General features: G+C 42.6%; 14 protein-coding genes across 14 annotated transcripts; 4 read left to right on the top strand and 10 right to left on the bottom strand.

The window, feature by feature from the left end:
* Positions 1-38: 38 nt before the first annotated feature.
* PAS_chr4_0218 (Mitochondrial type 2C protein phosphatase involved in regulation of pyruvate dehydrogenase activity) lies at positions 39-1,844 on the bottom strand (the record flags this gene model as incomplete). The annotated part of the gene is made up of 1 exon (XM_002493579.1): positions 39-1,844. The coding sequence occupies one exon, from the start codon at positions 1,842-1,844 to the stop codon at positions 39-41; it is 1,806 nt and encodes a 601-aa protein (XP_002493624.1).
* A 232-nt stretch (positions 1,845-2,076) lies between these two features.
* PAS_chr4_0217 (uncharacterized protein) lies at positions 2,077-3,180 on the top strand (the record flags this gene model as incomplete). Its single annotated transcript, XM_002493578.1, has 1 exon — positions 2,077-3,180. One exon carries the CDS (start codon positions 2,077-2,079, stop codon positions 3,178-3,180), a length of 1,104 nt encoding a protein of 367 aa, XP_002493623.1.
* Positions 3,181-3,210: 30 nt separating this feature from the next.
* On the bottom strand, positions 3,211-5,049 carry PAS_chr4_0927 (uncharacterized protein; the record flags this gene model as incomplete). The annotated part of the gene is made up of 1 exon (XM_002493577.1): positions 3,211-5,049. One exon carries the CDS (start codon positions 5,047-5,049, stop codon positions 3,211-3,213), a length of 1,839 nt encoding a protein of 612 aa, XP_002493622.1.
* Positions 5,050-5,374: 325 nt separating this feature from the next.
* Positions 5,375-6,940, bottom strand: PAS_chr4_0216 (Non-essential protein of unknown function; the record flags this gene model as incomplete). The annotated part of the gene is made up of 1 exon (XM_002493576.1): positions 5,375-6,940. One exon carries the CDS (start codon positions 6,938-6,940, stop codon positions 5,375-5,377), a length of 1,566 nt encoding a protein of 521 aa, XP_002493621.1.
* Positions 6,941-7,364: 424 nt separating this feature from the next.
* On the top strand, positions 7,365-9,188 carry PAS_chr4_0215 (SH3 domain protein implicated in the regulation of actin polymerization; the record flags this gene model as incomplete). Its single annotated transcript, XM_002493575.1, has 1 exon — positions 7,365-9,188. One exon carries the CDS (start codon positions 7,365-7,367, stop codon positions 9,186-9,188), a length of 1,824 nt encoding a protein of 607 aa, XP_002493620.1.
* A 240-nt stretch (positions 9,189-9,428) lies between these two features.
* On the top strand, positions 9,429-9,966 carry PAS_chr4_0214 (Glucose-repressible ADP-ribosylation factor; the record flags this gene model as incomplete). The annotated part of the gene is made up of 2 exons (XM_002493574.1): positions 9,429-9,471; positions 9,521-9,966. The coding sequence occupies 2 exons, from the start codon at positions 9,429-9,431 to the stop codon at positions 9,964-9,966; spliced, it is 489 nt and encodes a 162-aa protein (XP_002493619.1).
* An 85-nt stretch (positions 9,967-10,051) lies between these two features.
* Positions 10,052-10,810, bottom strand: PAS_chr4_0213 (Ribose-5-phosphate ketol-isomerase; the record flags this gene model as incomplete). The annotated part of the gene is made up of 1 exon (XM_002493573.1): positions 10,052-10,810. The coding sequence occupies one exon, from the start codon at positions 10,808-10,810 to the stop codon at positions 10,052-10,054; it is 759 nt and encodes a 252-aa protein (XP_002493618.1).
* A 125-nt stretch (positions 10,811-10,935) lies between these two features.
* On the bottom strand, positions 10,936-11,674 carry PAS_chr4_0212 (Ribose-5-phosphate ketol-isomerase; the record flags this gene model as incomplete). Its single annotated transcript, XM_002493572.1, has 2 exons — positions 10,936-11,426; positions 11,512-11,674. 2 exons carry the CDS (start codon positions 11,672-11,674, stop codon positions 10,936-10,938), a joined length of 654 nt encoding a protein of 217 aa, XP_002493617.1.
* Positions 11,675-11,991: 317 nt separating this feature from the next.
* Positions 11,992-12,558, top strand: PAS_chr4_0211 (40S ribosomal protein S7; the record flags this gene model as incomplete). Its single annotated transcript, XM_002493571.1, has 1 exon — positions 11,992-12,558. The coding sequence occupies one exon, from the start codon at positions 11,992-11,994 to the stop codon at positions 12,556-12,558; it is 567 nt and encodes a 188-aa protein (XP_002493616.1).
* Positions 12,559-12,671: 113 nt separating this feature from the next.
* PAS_chr4_0926 (uncharacterized protein) lies at positions 12,672-13,634 on the bottom strand (the record flags this gene model as incomplete). Its single annotated transcript, XM_002493570.1, has 1 exon — positions 12,672-13,634. One exon carries the CDS (start codon positions 13,632-13,634, stop codon positions 12,672-12,674), a length of 963 nt encoding a protein of 320 aa, XP_002493615.1.
* Positions 13,635-13,881: 247 nt separating this feature from the next.
* Positions 13,882-14,796, bottom strand: PAS_chr4_0210 (ADP/ATP carrier protein; the record flags this gene model as incomplete). Its single annotated transcript, XM_002493569.1, has 1 exon — positions 13,882-14,796. The coding sequence occupies one exon, from the start codon at positions 14,794-14,796 to the stop codon at positions 13,882-13,884; it is 915 nt and encodes a 304-aa protein (XP_002493614.1).
* A 752-nt stretch (positions 14,797-15,548) lies between these two features.
* On the bottom strand, positions 15,549-16,148 carry PAS_chr4_0208 (60S ribosomal protein L16; the record flags this gene model as incomplete). The annotated part of the gene is made up of 1 exon (XM_002493568.1): positions 15,549-16,148. The coding sequence occupies one exon, from the start codon at positions 16,146-16,148 to the stop codon at positions 15,549-15,551; it is 600 nt and encodes a 199-aa protein (XP_002493613.1).
* A 234-nt stretch (positions 16,149-16,382) lies between these two features.
* PAS_chr4_0207 (Hypothetical protein) lies at positions 16,383-17,055 on the bottom strand (the record flags this gene model as incomplete). Its single annotated transcript, XM_002493567.1, has 2 exons — positions 16,383-16,681; positions 16,734-17,055. The coding sequence occupies 2 exons, from the start codon at positions 17,053-17,055 to the stop codon at positions 16,383-16,385; spliced, it is 621 nt and encodes a 206-aa protein (XP_002493612.1).
* Positions 17,056-17,446: 391 nt separating this feature from the next.
* Positions 17,447-18,124, bottom strand: PAS_chr4_0206 (Hypothetical protein; the record flags this gene model as incomplete). Its single annotated transcript, XM_002493566.1, has 1 exon — positions 17,447-18,124. The coding sequence occupies one exon, from the start codon at positions 18,122-18,124 to the stop codon at positions 17,447-17,449; it is 678 nt and encodes a 225-aa protein (XP_002493611.1).
* Between the last annotated feature and the right edge of the window lie 184 nt (positions 18,125-18,308).

The raw sequence follows: 18,308 nt of genomic DNA, 5'->3' as shown, positions 1-18,308 counted from the left end.
CTTGTTGTTTATTCCTTTGTTCCCCCTTCGTTTTTAATCTAAAGCTTTGGCTTAGGCTGTAGTCCAAGCGTAGCATCGGGAGTCAACTGAACCGAGAGTGCCGTATCGCCGCCTACTTCATCTCTTTCTCCAAAGAATACCACCGTTACAGTAAGATCATCTCTATAACGCCTAGACAATGGAGAAGGAATTCCCAATAGCATAGATACATTTTCTGGAGACCCCCCATCACTGAGAGCATTACGAATCAAGTGTGTAGCAACATTAGAGTCTTCCAACAAATAAGTGGGACGAGAACCAGTTGCTGTTTGAGAGGACCTTCTGATAGGAGGACGTTGAGACGATTTGGTAGAAGCGTCACTTGTATCAATAACTGGAGTCAGGGTCGATGATTGACCCCTTCCTCCCAATAATTTCTCCTTCAATGATTTGGATGGTGGAGGAACCATTCCCGTTTTCTCCATCCAACGTACGACTAAACCTACAATCTCTTCGTTGGATAACAATTCATAAAGTCCATCAGATGCTAAAACCAAGAAATCTTTCTTTCCTGGGCGGATTCGTGCAGAAGTCACAACCGGCTCGGCAGTGACATAAGGTGGTGTTTTCAAAGCAGGGGGAGGAGTTCGTCCCAAAAATTGACGACAAACTCTATCTTGAATATCCTTTGCCCATTTGTATCTAGCATCACCAAAGGCACGAGATGGTTCTAAAGATCCCAGGATACGTCCATTTCTTACAACGTTAGGCTCACCTGGGTGCTCAGCAGCCAATCGTGCGGCCTCCGAAGGATTGCTTCCAGTTTGATCGACTGTCAAAGCAGTCGCAGTCCACTTGTCGTCAGCTCCCAAGGACCCTAGAACTGCTCTAGAGTCACCGGTTAATGCCACTCGGAGTTCACGTAAATGAGTGTCATAGAATGCAACCAATGCACACGAACCTGTCAAAGCAGGCATCAACAGTTCCGGAGCAGAAACTTTGGGAGTTCCCGAGAACAATTTCTCTACTGATTTGTTTACGATTTGATCGTCCAATTTTGTAAATCCGGCTTTGATGGCACGATCAATCGCATCACTTGAAGGTACAGTACGAGCGGCCGGTCCACGGTCACCTAAGCGGAACACATTACTTAGCTCCTCTACCACATAATCCAGTAATCGATCGCGTAAAGTAGCGGAAGTATTCCAGCCTGAATGACCATCGAAGACACCCCACAGCATCCAGTCGGCAGGCACTTCACCGGCACCGGGATCAGCAATTGCCTTGCTTTTGTCAGATGGTGATTCGGTATCTCTGTATCTAACCTCAACCATTCGTTCAGCTCGATCGTCTTCGATTGGGTTGTTACTTGGCAACTGACTGACATCATATCTTACTACTCCCTTACCACGGTTCACTGTATAACTTTCCTCCATGCGCCTCAGCCTGGCCGAAATTTCTTCATCAGACAGCTTGAATACGCCAGACTTTTCAGACGATTGGGATGAACCTTCCTGCGAAGAAGTACTGAAGAAGGCTCCAAGAGTTCCAGAGACTCCGTTTCTTAAGTTGCTCGCAGCACCCACAGCAGCTCCACCTGTGTCTGAAAGGTAATTTTTCCCCTGATTGGTGATGGAAACGTAGGAAGCAACCACCAAAATGCCGGAAACAAAAGCCACGTTTAGATTGCGCATGTTGCGTCTTTTTCTTGGAGTTCGAGTTGTACTACTTGCCTGGCGAGCTTGACCTTGTTGAGGCAACATCAACTGAGAAGAAGACTCCTTTTTCAAAGTCCTGCTCGTGGATTTAATCAATTCACGGGGTAACAATCGCAACACCCTAGGGCGTACGGTAAACACAAGCATGCTACTTGAATAGGGGGGCAACAAGTGGTTAAAGGAGGTCCTATGGTTCCCAGTAGATAAGTGCTTAAAGCCTTGAGGTGAGGCGTGAGCTAAAGTTTGGGGCAGAACCAGATTGGCGACTTATTACCAGATTTGGTACAGCGAGAATTATCTGGGTTCCTATTTTTCTGATTTTTTTTTCTTTTCAGCATCTAGTTAACACTCGTTTGACTAACAACTTTTGCAGCTAACCATGCCTCCAAAGAAGAATCAGCCGGACCTTTCGAAGAAGAATAAGCAGAAAAAGTCTCAGAAGAGTCTAGAGGACAAAACTTTTGGTCTAAAGAACAAAAATAAGTCCAAAAAGGTTCAAGAATACATAAGTCAGGTCAAATCTACTTCTGTCTCATCAGCAAGCAAAGAAGCTGCCGCTGCCAAAAGAAGAGCTGAGGAAAAGAAGGCTGCCGAACAGGCCAAACTGGAGGCAGCAAAACTCTTTAATCCAGTCGCTATAGAACAAAAGGTGCCCTTCGGTGTTGATCCTAAATCGATCCTATGTGTCAACTTCAAACAGGGTGTATGTAAGAAGGGTCCAAAGTGTAAGTTTTCCCACGATTTGGAGATTGGTAGGAAAGTTGTCAAGAAAGACCTGTACACAGATGCCAGAGCGCCAGACTCCAAGACTGATGATACTATGGAGGATTGGGATGAAGAAAAATTGCGATCGGTTATTTCTTCAAAGCAAGGTAATCCTCAAACGACGACGGATAAAGTATGTAAATTTTTCATTGAGGCTGTCGAAAACAGTAAATATGGATGGTTTTGGGAGTGTCCAAACGGTAAGGATTGTAAATACAAGCATTCCTTACCTCCTGGATTCACTCTGAAGACCAAGGAACAGAAACGTCTGGAGAGATTGGCTGCAGACCAACAGCCAAAGATAACATTGGAAGAGTTGATTGAAAAGGAACGTGACAAGTTGCCTAAAAAGGACCTCACACCAATCACCTGGGAAACGTTTGTTAAGTGGAAGGCAGAACATGTCAAAAGGAAACAGGAATTGCAGGCAAAGAAAGACATCAAAGACAAAAAACCAAAGACAGGAAAAGAGATCATCTTGGAGAAATTCTCTGATAAATTCTTCCAGGCTGAAGAAATATCGGCAGATAAAGGAGTCGCCTTCGATCTTTCTCAATTCCGTATAAGTGATAATAATATTGCAGACGAAGGTGTCGCTTTCAGGGATTATGGTGATGGTAGTGCAGCATTTGCTGAGTCACAGAGACTTCCTCCAAAAACAAGTTTTCCACTTAGAGAGCATGAGAAGATTTTTCCTTTTCCAATTGCATATCGTTAGATCTTCACCATTATCAAATTAAATAAGTCTCTACATACTTTTTTTGATTTTTTCAATACTTTGATCGATTAATTTATCGTCAATATTCCACCAAAACTGAAAGTCTATATGATCAGGAAGTCTATCTTTGAGTGCATGAATTCGTTGCTTCCATAATTCACCCTTCTTGTCATAGATTGTATAAGTCACTTGATCGCCAGCACTATTGATATATTCTGTTGTTCCTGCGTCTCTAAATCTTTTCTCTCTGTCGTTAGAAGACAGGGAGGACAGTTTAGTGTAAACCAATGAACTGGGAGACGAGCTTGTTCTCCTAGGCAACGGTGGAGGATCTAAATTTGAAGATGTCAAAGTTCCTTTCCCATTGGTAGTTGAAAGTGATGTTGTGCTAGATGAGGACATTTGTTGGGGAACCACAGAACGCCCTTTCAGCTCTACTGGTTTTTTTGGAACTATTGGAGCACCCTTGAGCACTTTTGGTTTTGGAGGGATCATGGGAGGTTTTCTATAAAGATGAGGTGGTTTATGCTCGGTTGCTGTTTGTTCTATTTCTGTATCCAGGTCGATTAAATCTTCGTCCAGAGGATTTAATGCGGGGGTTCGACAGTTCTTATGATCACGGTCCATGATCTGTTGTAATTCGTTGAATATCTTATCGTCGTCAAAGTCCGAAAGAGAGTTATCCACGACTCGGATATAAACTCCAAGGATTTGAGAAGGGAATTCGATACATATTTCAAGATAAGCCTCCATATCCTGTTCACCCGAATCTCCAATCAATATGTATTTTCTGTGAGGGAAATCTCGTAAGATTTTTTGCAAGGCAATTCGTTTCCTTTCTGAGGCTGGTTGCATAAAACTTGAAAGTAAATTTCCGGAATACTTTTTCAAATGTATTGACCCTGTTGGTAGTCCAATTTCCTCGAAGAATTGATAAGTAGTAGGATACAACTGCCATGGAGAATTCGAAACATAGTGGAAAGAAACGTTGCATGACTCAGCGAGAGAGTTGAACCATCGAGAAATGTTTGGTACTTCGCAAAGCCGATAAGGCTTCACAAAAATATTAGTGAATAAACTTCTTTTATCACCAATAACTCCAGATTGGCGAATAGTGTCATCAATATCTGAAATCACACCAATGCCCCAATCTGGAATCAGCATAATTTGCTGAAATGAAAAAATTTGGTCGTCGTAGGTGGAACTGACCTGAATAATGGATGGGACATAGTCGGTAGCCACTTGGGTAACAAAGTCACCGTTCGCAAACGTACGTACGGTTTTACTTTTCAAGACCTGATTGTGGGATCTTGTCTCGGAGCCAATAGTCACCCGTACTTCTTGGTCTGGTATGGATTTGCATAGAAACCCCTCCAATCGTTGCACCAATGTGTCGTCTAAATCCGCCATTGAATTAGTTTGAGAGATCGAACTTGCCGTCGTGGACATAGTGCTAGTTCTAGAGAACTCGGGGACACCAGAGAGCTGGTCCAAAGTAGTGTCCGGGTTCGCCATCTCGCTTTCCAGTTCGTGTTCAAACTGGTCTGTATTAAAGGTGGATGGATTTTTTACAAATTGTTTTGCCATGGAAAGCAGTAATCGATTTCTCCTTGTCATTGAGCCCGGAGTGGCAGGGCAGTTGAAATTTCCCTGTACATCTGTAATATACTTAGTATTTCCCTCATGCGTCTCCATCCTAGTATAAGTATTGTAGAGCAATATCTTAGAATTTGGCGGAACGGATTTAGGTACTTCGTTTGAGGAGTCAAAAGCATTGGTGGCAAAGTTACTAATAGACTTGGTAATGGTAGGGATATAAGCGGACCTCTCTTGAACAAACCCGATAAACCTGTTTCTTTTAGGCTCCATTTTATTGTACTGCGCCTTTCTCAGAAACGAGAAGAGTTTGGAGGATATTGAATGGGGAGGATGGGATGCTAGTAGCTTTAACTTGTGGTATTTTGCAGTGAGTTTGTTAATTGGTTTGAAGCTGTGATTCCATTTCTTTTTTAAGCGGAGAGAATTCCTCCTTAATCTAAGCCTTGGGAGTCTGAACTTCACTGTCGATGGACTACTGTGAGGAAACAAAGGTAGGGCTTAGCTAGAGGAGGGCGCGGGAAGAGATGCTTCAGAAATGATTACTTAATATATAATTTACTTGAGCCCTGCTCCAATTAGTATATTCATAGTCTAGTTATAGTGTACATTTCACTGTGTAAGCAACCACAAATGGAAGGGTAATGAATAGAATCATATACTGACCAAGTAAATAGATACTAAGGCAGTCTAGTTGCACATGACCAGTGGCTTTTCCGTTTGGCCCGTCTTCTAACCTAGTGTTGGAAGCAGTGAGAAACAACTGAACAGTGGCGCTTGGAAGAGACCACTGAAGGATTACTATGAATTGTACTACCTCGTCAGAGATCCAGCCAATTTTTGCCAATCTATTGGAGAATACTGTGCCAATGATGGGCATGATACAGAGCTTGAACACTGTTAAACTGACAACACATTTCCAGTACCCCGGAGGAAAGCTAGAGACTTTCAGACGGCCTAAAGTGGCCCCTAGTAGTAGAATACCCATTGGAACCGCTGCTTGGCCTATAAAGCTCGTCAAATCCATCAGAAATGATAAGGGAGGTTTATTATCCGGGGCAGAAGGTATATTCTTTGTAGTTTCGACAAATAATGCCTTTACCCATGGTATTAATGCTATAATGAGTGATGAGACTAGGGCAACTGAACAAGGTTTTTTCAAGTTTTGATAGAAGAACACCAACCATTGCAATTTATATTTCTGAACAAATTTTATCTTATTGCCACTGACGTTGATGTCGGTAGCAGATAAATTTGTTTCGGTGACAATTTTCATCAAAGGATCAATATGGGCATTGAAAGGTTCAGCTTTTGAGTACTCTTTAACAATCTGATTTTCCTCGTCTTGGTTGGATATGATTCTTGACAATAGTCTATGGGATGTAATAGAGCTCACACTGTTCCTTGTGGAATGTTGCTCAGGTTCCCTTAATCTTGCGCTTGGAATTCTCCCTAAAGATTGGAGATCCACATGGGATGTTTCACTAGACAATGAGACCAAGTTATCTGGCGCAATAGGGATCGGTTGTAAGTCCTGCTCATCAATATTCGAGTCGATACTGCTTACGGTTGGAGTAGTTTCTTGGGGCTGCAATTTGTGAGACAAAACTTTGGATAAATCAACCAGTTGAGTCTCTTTATCCTCTTTCTTTTCTCTAAAGTCCCATTCAACCACCTGAAATAATCCAAAATTGAACTGAACCAGGATATAAGTTGCCAAATAGATGCAAATATAAGCGATGCCCTTCTGAGATTGTTGGTCCGTGAAGAACGAAATTCCGTTGGAGAGGTATGCAATAGGAAGGTCGCTGACATTTGGAAGAATTCCTCCCACAATAAAACCATATTTGAAACGTTTTGGAGGTTTGAACACAAGTGCTATCAAAGAAGAAGCAGTAGCCCCCACACCGTACATGAAAAAAGCACTCAGGAAGATAATTCCAATGGTCTTGAGATCTGCTATCGAAAGGTTGGTAACAATTTTGTCAAAGACCAGAAATGGTAAGAAAATCATCAGTACTAGGTCACTGATCCCTCTGGAAGTCTCCACACTAAGCAAGTTAACTCTGGATAGAAGAAATCCGAGACCCAAGGCCAAGTACAGCTTTATTATGGGTTTGACAGCGCTGTATATCACAAGGCCAAGCGATATATTCCCATCCATTTTCCCGCACTATGTGAAAATATCTGATAATGTGGTATACGGGAGTCTGTGAGGTGGAGATCTTTTTATTCAGAGGACGGAAGGTTGGTTGGACTTGAATTGAGATAAGAGGGGAGCGAAAAAAATAATAGTCAGATGGAGTGATAAGGTTCTGAAATTTTTTTTGAATCGTTGAAAAATAGCATTTCTACTCGTAAGATGCCCATCGGATAAAGAAAACTGATAACACCATTTTGATCCGGTTATCGGCATGAGCAATTCGTTGCAGTTGATTCATAATTTTCTGGACTTAATTAGCCATTAACCAAAATGCCAACCCATCCCAGTCACATGAAGAGATCAGAACCTCAACCTCGAAATTTCGGAATTGCAGAATCGTTGTGAACCTCCCGAAAACAACTCCGCCATCTTGCCCCGCATAGTTATGGATTTAAGTATTGGTAACGAATTAAAGGATTCGTTCGATGAGACGAATAAATGGGTGAAGGGAGGAATTGAATGGCTAAGCGATGTGGAGGAGTTCTATCGAACCAGAGCCTCAATAGAAAAGGAGTACTCCTCTAAACTACTGGCCTTATCCAATGATTTCATCAAGCGAAAGCTCAAAGTTTCCACGAGTTTAAGTGTGGGAGAAACCCCTACAATTACTCCTGGTTCTTTGGAAGCCGCATCAATGGTTGCGTGGACAGAGGTATTAACTCGCACTGAAGAGATTGCAAAACATAGAAAGGATTTCTCAAGAAGTCTGGAGAAGAAAGTACTTTTGGAACTGGAAAGCATTCGTTCGAAATATGACAGCATTAGACATCAATGGAAGGAGTTCAATGAGAAAATTGTTGTTGATAGAGACCACTACTACTCTGAAGTTGATAAAGCTAAAAAGGAGTATGATAGCTCTTGTCAGATTATGGAACAAACGAGGCAGAAAACAGAGAGAAGTTCCAGTGAAAAAGCTCAAAAGAAATACAAAGAGAAAGAAATTGACATGAATATTTTGAAGAATACGTATCTTATCAAAATCAACGTGGCGAATCGCTTAAAGGACAAGTATTTTTACCAGGATCTTCCTGAGATCTTGGATGGCTTGCAAGATCTAAACGAATCTCGAGTATCTCGACTGAATAACATATTGCTAACAACCACTGCACTGGAGAAGTCATGCAACGAAAAGGTCAACGAATGTCTCAACGCTATGGATGTGGTGATAAAACAAAACGTTCCAAGTTTGGACACCGCCATGTTTATAAAGCATAACTTGAAGGACTGGAAGGAACCACAGGATTTCTATTATATCCCTTCAAGCATTTGGCACGACGACGAGTCCATGGTCACTGAGCCAGCAGAAATGAATCATCTGCGTATACAACTAAGCACAGCGAATGCTAAGTATGAAAAGTTTGTCAAAACATGTGAGACCGAAAAGCAGATACTGGAGGAAGTTTTGTTGAAGAAGAAAGGGCTTAAAGAGAAATATATCACCGGCGATGAGTTAATCTCTAAGGAAGAGGGTTACAAGTATGACGAGTTGTTAATGAAATATTTGAAGACCTTGCAGAATTTCACTCAGGACGATGTAATTAGAGTTGTCGCTGAAGTCGAAATGGAGACAATCCAGTCTTCAAGTGATGGAAATGATTTAACTGCTCCGATTCATGAAGAGAAAAAATCCAAAAGATTTGGGTTGTTTGGGAAAAAGACTAGACATTACACCGTGCCAGACACCTCGGATATCACAAGTGTTCATAGTAACACCAATACAATGCTTTCCCGGTCGTCCACAACAACTTTCAGCAAAGCAAGGTTGTTTGGGTCGCTACTAAAATCCAATACAACCACTGATTCCGGAAGCAATGCGAAGGCTCTCTATGATTATGAAGCCAATGGTGATGACGAGGTAAGTATTTCTCAAGGAGAAACTTTTAATGTGGTTAACTTTGATACGGACGGATCAGGGTGGACAGAAATCACCAAGTCTAGTGGCGAAAAAGGACTGGTGCCTACTTCTTATATTGAGACTTTAGAAAGCAAGGCATCCAAGATTCCTCCAAAAGTTGCACCCAGACGAGGAGCCAAAAAGGTTCAATATTTGGAGGCATTGTTCGATTATGAAGCTGCTGGAGATGACGAACTAACCATCCATGCCGGGGACAAGATAGAATTGATAACCGATGATACTGATGGTTGGACCGAAGGAAAATTAAATAACGTAGCTGGACTTTTCCCCAGTTCCTATGTCAAGAAGTTATAGAGTTAATGCAAGGGGTGGCTGAAGGGTTTAGGTTCGCATCGCGCGCTCTGTCTTTATCACGCTAACGGGCGAGCAAATCTAGAGGAATTCTTTTGAAACAAATATCATTCTGGGCAATAAATGGGAGGCAGCATATCTAAACTATTCGTAAGTCTTTTATGTAACAGTCCATAAACAGATCTTTAACTCGAAACAATAAGTTTCCTTCTAACAAAACATTAGAGTCATAAAAATAAGGAGATGAGAATCCTCATGTTAGGACTGGATAACGCTGGGAAAACGAGTAAGTACAGGCATTTGTCCACTGGTACGGGACAATACTAACTAATAAGCTATTCTATACAAACTAAAGTTGGGTAAGGCAAAAAACACCGTGCCAACTGTTGGTTTCAATGTGGAAACGATAAAATACAAAAACCTGATAATGCATACCTGGGATATTGGAGGACAGGAACGTATCAGAGCGTTATGGCGTCATTATTTCTCAGGTACAGATGCCCTTATCTACGTGGTTGACTCTGCCGACCAAAGCAGATTGTCAGATGCAAAGAATGAGCTACTGAAGGTGATTAGCGACAAGGAATTGGCCGGATGTTACATCGCTGTGCTAGCCAATAAACAGGACTTACCAAACGCGTTAACTCCTACCGAATTGATTGACCAAATGGGTCTTAAAGAACTAACTTCACATAACTGGTGTGTCATCCCTACTGTGGCTATCAATGGTACTGGTCTTACCGAGGCTTTGAGTTGGATATCAACCAATGCCTTAAGCTGATTGAAAGTTAGAGGAAAATGGTACGGGTTCTTTTTTCATTATTGTACATTATATGTTTATGAGTTCATTCATTATTTTCAATTCCTTACAAAGTTAAGGTGGCAACTGAACCATCTTCATTGCCGATGTAAGCAGCAGTGGTCATATTCGCAAATAGGCCCGTTTCCAACACTCCTACTAAGCCCTTAATCTGGGAATGCAAGGTTGAAACTTTCTCAACAGGAATTTCACCAAAATCAGCATCGATGATAAACATACTGTTGTCAGTTACCACTGGACCAGCTTTGAAGGTTCCCCCGTACCTAACTTTTGCAGACTTGTAGCCCTCCAAATTTTTCAAGTCGTTCAATACCTTGTTATAAGCAGCCGGAACGACTTCAATGGGAACACCCTGGCGCCATGCATGGCCCAGCTTTTCAGGAGATCTCTTTCTATAGTCTGCGACGATGAATAGTTGTTTCGAACAGGAAGCTACCAGTTTTTCTTGCATTAAGCAAGCCCCACCCCCCTTGATCAAATTCAGTTGGGAGTCGATTTCATCAGCCCCGTCAAATGCAATATCTATACTGGAGTACTCTTCAACAGATCCTAATCTTAGCCCATTGCTTAAGATCAGCTCTTTGGACTGGAATCCTGTGGGAATACAGACAAATGACGATTTGTGCTCCAATTGCCCTAGACGTTCAGCCACGTAGACCACGGTAGAGCCAGATCCAACACCAACCACTGAATGTGAGTCTTTAAGGTTTTCATCTACGGCTTTGTAAGCCGCAAGTTTTTTTGACTGTTCTACAAGGGATGACATTGTACGGGTTGTAGCCTTGGAAAGAAATCTTCGGTACATGGAAATTCTGACTAAATCTCCAATGATGGAGGCCCCGCCCCAGATACTCAATTTGGGAATTCGCGTTTTTGGCCATAATATTCGTTTACCCCATACTGTTGCCGTCTATTGTCTGTCTACCCTAGTTACAATCTAGCTGGCACACTAACAGACAAGCTTGTGATGGAGCCATCCTCGTTGCCTATGTAAGCCTTCTCAGCATAGTCAACAAAGAAACCTGTTTCGACGACTCCTACCAGTCGTATCAGCTTTTCATCCAGCTCTTTAACCTTATTTAACGGAATCTCTCCAAAATCAGCATCAATGACGAAGTTACCATTATCTGTGACCACTGGACCAGCTTTCGCCTTTCCAGCATCTCTCAGAGTGGCGCTGTTGGCTCCTAGTTTGAAAAGATCTTTCAATACTTTAACATAACTGTTGGGTACAACCTCAATGGGAACGCCTTTGCGCCAGAAATGACCCAGTCTTTCTGGAGACTGTTTACGAAAATCTGCCACCACAACGAATTTACGAGACAATGATGCCACCAACTTTTCTTGATAAAGCGCTGCCCCTCCTCCCTTTATCAAATTCAAGTTGGTGTCAATTTCATCAGCTCCATCAAAGGCTACGTCTATCTCATCGAACTCCTCCACATTTACCTAAACGAAGGCCATTGTCCAAGATAAGTTGCTTTGATTGAAAGCTGGTAGGGATACAAATAAACTTTTCTTTATTTTCCAACTGCCCCAAGCGTTCGGCGACATAGACAACGGTGGATCCAGACCCAACTCCTATAATTCTGTCAGACTTCGAAACGTTTTCATTGACTGCTGCGAAAGCAGCCAATTTTTTTGACTTCTCAATTAGTTCCTCAGACATTAGTTGTCTAAGATGCTAGAGGCAAGACGTGAATAAGTACCCACAAAGGACGGTCTAATTTCCCTTACATTCATCAATAGGCTATTTCAAGCATGAACTTACATAAGCGTATTGTGCATTAGATATTAACCTCTTAGCATCCCAACACCGTACTGGGCTTCGACCCTAACCACATCCCCTACATCACATGACTGTAATTTTTTTTGTTACTACTCTTCTCTTGGGACTGTTGTGCGCGAATCCAGTTTTTCCTCCAGAGCCTTAACAATCTTTTTTCAATTCTGTCGAAACTCACACGGTAACAGCAGTATCACAAGATGTCATCAGCCAAAATCCTGAACGAAGAGCCCACTGAGTTGGAGCTGCAAGTCGCCCAATCATTTGTTGACTTGGAAGCTAACTCCCCAGACTTAAAGGCTGACTTGAGACCTTTGCAATTCAACTCCATCAAGGAGATTGAGACTGAGAGCGGAAAGACTGCCATCGTAATCTTTGTACCAGTTCCTCTGTTGACTGCTTTCCACAAGGTACAAATCAAGTTGACCAGAGAGTTGGAGAAGAAGTTCCCTGACCGCCATGTCGTTTTCTTGGCTGAGAGAAAGATCACCCCAAAGATTCCAAGAGGACCAAAGGTTGTCCAGAAGAGACCTAGATCTAGAACCGTCAAGGTCGTTCACGAGAAGATTTTGGAGGACTTGGTTTTCCCAACCGAGATTATCGGTAAGAGAATCAGATACTTGGTCGGTGGTGACCAAATCACCAAAGTTTTGCTTGACTCCAAGGACTCTTCCAACATTGACTACAAGCTTGACTCTTTCCAGGCTGTCTACGGTAAGCTGACTGGTAAGCAAGTTGTCTTCGAGATCCCAAGTGAAACTTTATAATTTCTACGAAGCGTCGTTGTTTTTGGGAAATGTATATTTAGGCATCGTTGCAGCTAATACGAAGAAGTTATTACACGTATAGAAATATTCGGTCGATTTGTAGAGGAATAACTTCACCTATTCGCTTTCTGGATGAACGAGTTATAGTGGTCTGTGGGAAGTCTGTATTTGGGAGTAGGAGATCCAGTGTTTGCCCTTCTGTTGGCCAATGTGGGAGGCCTGCCTCTGTTTCTGTACTGATTGTCTTGCTGTGATTGTTGTGAGTCCAAAAATAGGGGCTCGTCTGGTTCTAGTAGTTCTTGAAGAGGCTCTTGTAATGGACTCAGGTCTTCCTTGAAGACTGAATATCTCTTTGGTGAACTCCGACCGGAGGGATGTGTGCTAGGGGAAGGAGCTGTTGTTTCCTGCTTGTAGTTCACAAGGGGCAGTTCATCCGATCCGGAATTGGATGCCTGATCCCCACTCTGGAAACTAACAAAGAACACCACGAGGGAAATAACCAGAAATCCCATCACAAACTTACGAAGAATCCCAAAGGCCGATGATGTTGATGACTCGTGACTTCTTGATCGGCTACTTGATTCATCTGAGCCTCCAGAGGTGAAAAACAATGCAAGAGCAATACCCACCATGAAACTGGGGAGATGCAGAGTGGTATAATTCTCCACTGAAATAAAGCTGCTTTCCAACGTAAGATCTTTGACAAAGTTGAACCCCAGTCTTACAATCTTTGATAGCAGCATTATAATCTGGGCCAGTTCCGCATCGGCCTCATCATTGAATGATTTCGTAGGGCTTCCTAGCATGGGTCTAATGGGGGACCCGGCCCTCGCATTCATAGCTTGTGGAGAGGGAATGTTGACCGTATCACTGATACCATCTACCAAAGTGTCAGTTTCAGAAACTCTGGTTCTGAGAGTAGGTAATATTGGGGGCCCTGTTGGACTGTCATGGGCTAGATTTGGAGGTGACGAGAAAGGAGGCAATGTTGTTTTGCCCTTCTTATTGGGAGAGGAGGACCTTCGTTTGAGCCTGAAGATTCCATCTCCGTCCTTTTCCAGTCCAAACTTCTTCATGTCCGGAAATCCCCACAAACTGTACAAGGTGATAAGTAAAATTCCGAATAGAATATAAGTCAAATCATTGTTGTTTGTAATTTACCAAAACAGGAAATCTACCAAAAGTAGAACTAAATTGGATAGCCTAAGATTGTTTACACAAAACTAACATAATTTGGCAAGTTCATGAACAATTAATTTAAAATATACTCTAGTATATAATATTAACAGGAATGAAATAAAATCTCACTTCAAACTAATTGGCTTATTTGAACTTCTTTCCGAACATAATCATTTGCAATTGGTCGTACATGGAGATAACACCGGCACCAGCGACACCTCTCAGGATGTTAGCACCACAACCCTTGAACAAAGATTTGATACCCTCAGCAGCAACGATCTTTCTGAAAGCGTCGAAAGCACCGTTGTACTTAACGGCTTGACCAGAGGTCATCATCATTCTTCTTCTAACAGTGTCCAATGGGTAAGAAGCAGTAGAAGCACCAGTAGTAACGGTCCAACCCAACAGGAAGGAAGCCAAGAAAGAACCTTCAAGAGGACCAACCAAAACGATTGGCTTCAAAGAGTCGTACAAACCGAAGTACAAACCACGGTAAACAACAATACCAACAACGGAAGGCAAGAAACCTCTGTACAAACCAGCAATACCATCAGTAGCCAAAGTCTTCTTGTAGACATCGATCAAACCGTTGAATTGACGCTCACCGGAACCCTTGGAAGCCTTGGCATCGTTAGCCAATCTGGTTCTGGCGTAATCCAAAGAGTAAACGAAGAACAAAGAAGTGGCACCAGCCAAACCACCGGAAGCAAGGTTACCGGCCAACCACTTCCACCATCCCTCATCCTTCTTGAAACCGAACATAGCCTTGAATTTGTCCTTGAAAGCAAAGTTCAGAGCTTGAGTTGGGAAATAACGAATAACGTTAGCAGTGTTACCTCTCCAGAAAGAAGCAATACCCTCATCAGCAGCGGTTCTCTTGAAACATTCAGCGATACCATCGTACTTCTTAGCAAGACGGCCCTGCTTAAGCATCTCATCTTGGTTCTGGATAAGAAGCTTGACTCTCTCAATTGGAGCAGCAGCGGTCTTGGAGACGGCGGCGGAAACACCACCCATCATGAAGTCGACGAAGAAGTTAGACTTGTTGTTGTCAGCCATTTTGGAATATTATAGATTTGTAAGAAAGCCTGAAGAAGAAAAGAAAAGGGGAGAAAAACGGGGGAATTCTCCTTTATATTAACCCTTTTTCCTCCATTATTTCTATATAGCGATTTTGGGAAAAAAAAATTTGGTAATCCTTCTTTGCACCGATTAAGTCTTGTGATTGGCCAACGCGCGTCTTGATTGCAAAGGTGTATTTCTATTTTTCACTCTGTACAGCTTGGCTGGAAGACTCCCTTGTTCCGGGAGTACCCGGGCATTGTGCAACGAGAGTGATAAAAGACGAATGAATACCAGAGCATACCAGAGAAAGGCCTTTCTCTGAAGTTGGATGGATCGTCATTGAGCTTAGCAAATGGGTACCGTATCAACGTCTGAATTGCCCATTGACTGCTGAAACTTGTCCCCATGGTGATTGCAAATTCAGGTTGGTGTTGGGGTTGACGTTTCGCGCTGTGGAGGCAGCTCCGTCTCTTGACTCCAATACGACCCCTCAGATCCGGAAACTACAACCAATGCTCTGAAGTTTTAAGGACTGAAATTTAAAAGTTCGGACGCGAGATTGGTTTTACTTAGGGTCTAGCGATGGTAGATGTCAGTCTCGGAAGTTTTAGTTTGCGCACAGATGTTGGATGGAGCGCAAATCCACAGTACTAGCATAGGCTCTTCGATATCGAAAAAAAACTACAGGACGGTGGTTATTTCAGATGGTTAGTATACTATTACTTGAAGATACCCTACTTTACTATTTAGTAACCAAAGGCAGCCAACTGCTTTCCCTCCTCGGTTTGGGCAAACTCGGCACTAGCTGCGTCTAATCTCTGGGTGTAAGCTCTCTTCTTCTCCTGGTACTCAGCTTCCTCAGCCTTTCTCTTCTCCTCCAACTTCTCAACAACAGACTCGTATTTCCAACCGACGGAAGTAGACAACTTTCCGACAGTGGTGAATTTTCTACCTGGCTTCAATCTCAGAACTCTCAGAGCCTTAGGAACAACAACCTTCTTTCTCTTGTCGAAAGGAGCTGGAATACCCTCGTAAACACTCAGTCTGTTCATGGCAGCCTTACCTCTTGCGGTCTTGTGAGGAATCATACCACGGATAGCCTTGTACAAGATTCTGGAAGGGGCTCTGAAGTGGAATGGACCACGGTTCTTGTTGAATCTAGTACCCTTTCTCAAGTAGTCGTGGTATCTGAGCTTGTTTCTGAAGAAGTCTCCGGAGATGTTGAGTTCCTCGCATCTGACAACGGTGACCTTGTGGCCGTTTAAAAGCTGTTTGGCAACGACTGCAGCAAGACGACCCAACAAGTGTCCCTTACCGTCAATCACAACTGATTCGAAACTGCTCATCTTCTTTTGTGTGTTGAAAGAAAACTTTGAAGTAATGGTTTTTTTTTTCATACTTTGGTTGGATTCGCACACCAGGGAGTGTGCGCGCGCCCATGGCAGACAGAGAGCTCTTGGGTAGTACACGTTGAAAATTTGTGGGTTAACCTTACTAACCGCGAAATGAGACGTTTGTCTTCTCTGAGGGTGTAAAGGTGGCAGTCTAGTCACATCTTGTCAGCGAGCCCTCATCTTTAATCACGTGCTGATAAGGGCATTTTCAGAGCTGGGGAAAAGCATGTGGTACATCGTTTGTGGGTTGATAGAGAGTGTAGTAGTGCTGAGCTGAAGTTCGGTTGATATCGTTAGAGGACGTATCTCTAAAAGTATTGAGCCTTTGTGAAAGCTGAACGTTAGTTTATTGTCGTAAAACTTGGCTATGTAGGAGAATATCATAGACACTCCAGAGTCATGATTGATATTAGTAACTATGACCGTAGCTCCCAGTTGACTGATTTTTCTTAATTTAAGCATGAAATTCATCAATGTAGCACAGGCTAAATGTGTTAGTATATATTTTGTAATCAAAATTTCAGAGTGTAAACTTACCTGATGTGAAATCTCTGAAGGCGTATAACTCAGCCATATCATCCAAATCTTGAATAACAATCATCAGTTTTGAGAGACCCGCTGAATTCTCTTCTTGAAGTTTCTCCAATTGTTCGTACGACTCATTCAGATCGTCAGGGTAAGCCAGCCAAATACTATCTAAAATAGTATTCTTTGTCTTGTCATCCAATGGTAACTTCTTTTTTTCGTCACCAAAAGATAATGATTTTAGCACGTTCTGTAGATGATCCTCCGGATACGAACCACTCATGCAAATATGAACCACTTTAGTATCAGGGCTTGAAAGCAACCTTGTCACCATAACTTGCAACAGTGTCTGTTTGGTTAGTACAACCCTCAATTCTAAAGTGTTATTAGACAACTTACTACATATAATGAAGTAACTGCCCCCTGCTGAGCATCCGTCGTACTCTCTTCAGTAACGAATTGAGTGACGGAACCTACCAGCGGCTTTACTATACTTCTTATCATAAAGGGCAGTCGCACAGTTCTTCTATAAATAAAGGCAAAAGTGTTTCGCTCCTCATCTGAATGTGTCAGAACAATCGCGCACATGCCAAATCTCCAGATTCTCCTCCAAGAGTTGCATGTTCGATCTGCAAAGGATTGCTGGTTAGACTTGAGTATACCTTCATACAAGTTCTAGTCATCCCGATAGTCCATGCCTGATTAATACGTACCTGCTTACATAATTACATGATAACACAACAATGTGACTTAGTTTCAGGTTGATTCCTCTCCAGGTTCCTTCCAAGCGATTCGGGTTGCCTGGCACCTCCTTCTTGCCTTTGATCTATTCTTGATGAGCGCAACGATTGATCACTTGCCATCTCTTCGTTCTTGGGAGTCTTCGGTTCATCTACCGATCTCTTCTGCGACGGTTGCTGTTGTTCGATGGGCAAATCTTTAACTGTTAAATGAGTTCTGGGACTCTCGGCTGTTTGCTGTTCTGTTTTCAAATTTACACTTGTCATCTTTGTTTCTGATAACTGGGACCCTCTTCTGGACTTGATGACTCCTTTGAAAGCAGACAGTTTTCTGGTTTGATGACCTCCCGGTGGAAGGACGAGTTGGGGTGGAGTTATTGACACATGAAAAATATTGGAGATCGAAAGGTTAATCTGATCCAATCTTACTTCTCCATCCAGCCTTGATCCAAGGTGAAGCAAATGGATTTGTTCAACCGACTGTGGTGCCTCTTCAACATCACCTACTTCTTTCCAATGTTCTAAAATATACCCTAGGACGGAAGCAATGGTAACAAAGTTTAAGTCTGATACTCCAGCGTACTCACACAACACCTGAGGCTCCAGCAATACCCGATGGCCGGAAATGAAAAGCAACTTAATGCCGTCGTTACTATTATCCATCGTATTTTTGTTCTAATATACAAATGTCCAAATGGCGTCCATCAACGTAGAGATTATTCTAGTTAGCCGTGGTTGTAGGTGCTAATTCCAGATACATTATTAAATGTGTGGCACACGAAATATGATGTAAGATAACCCCTTTAGATAATCACAATAATCGGTTACGCAACATAACGGTGCACCC

The sequence above is a fragment of the Komagataella phaffii genome, chromosome 4, assembly GCF_000027005.1.
Source record: "Komagataella phaffii GS115 chromosome 4, complete sequence".
NCBI classification, from domain to species: Eukaryota; Fungi; Ascomycota; class Pichiomycetes; order Pichiales; family Pichiaceae; genus Komagataella; species Komagataella phaffii.
Note: the sequence above shows the minus strand (reverse complement) of the source record. Positions and strands in the feature narration are given on the sequence as shown.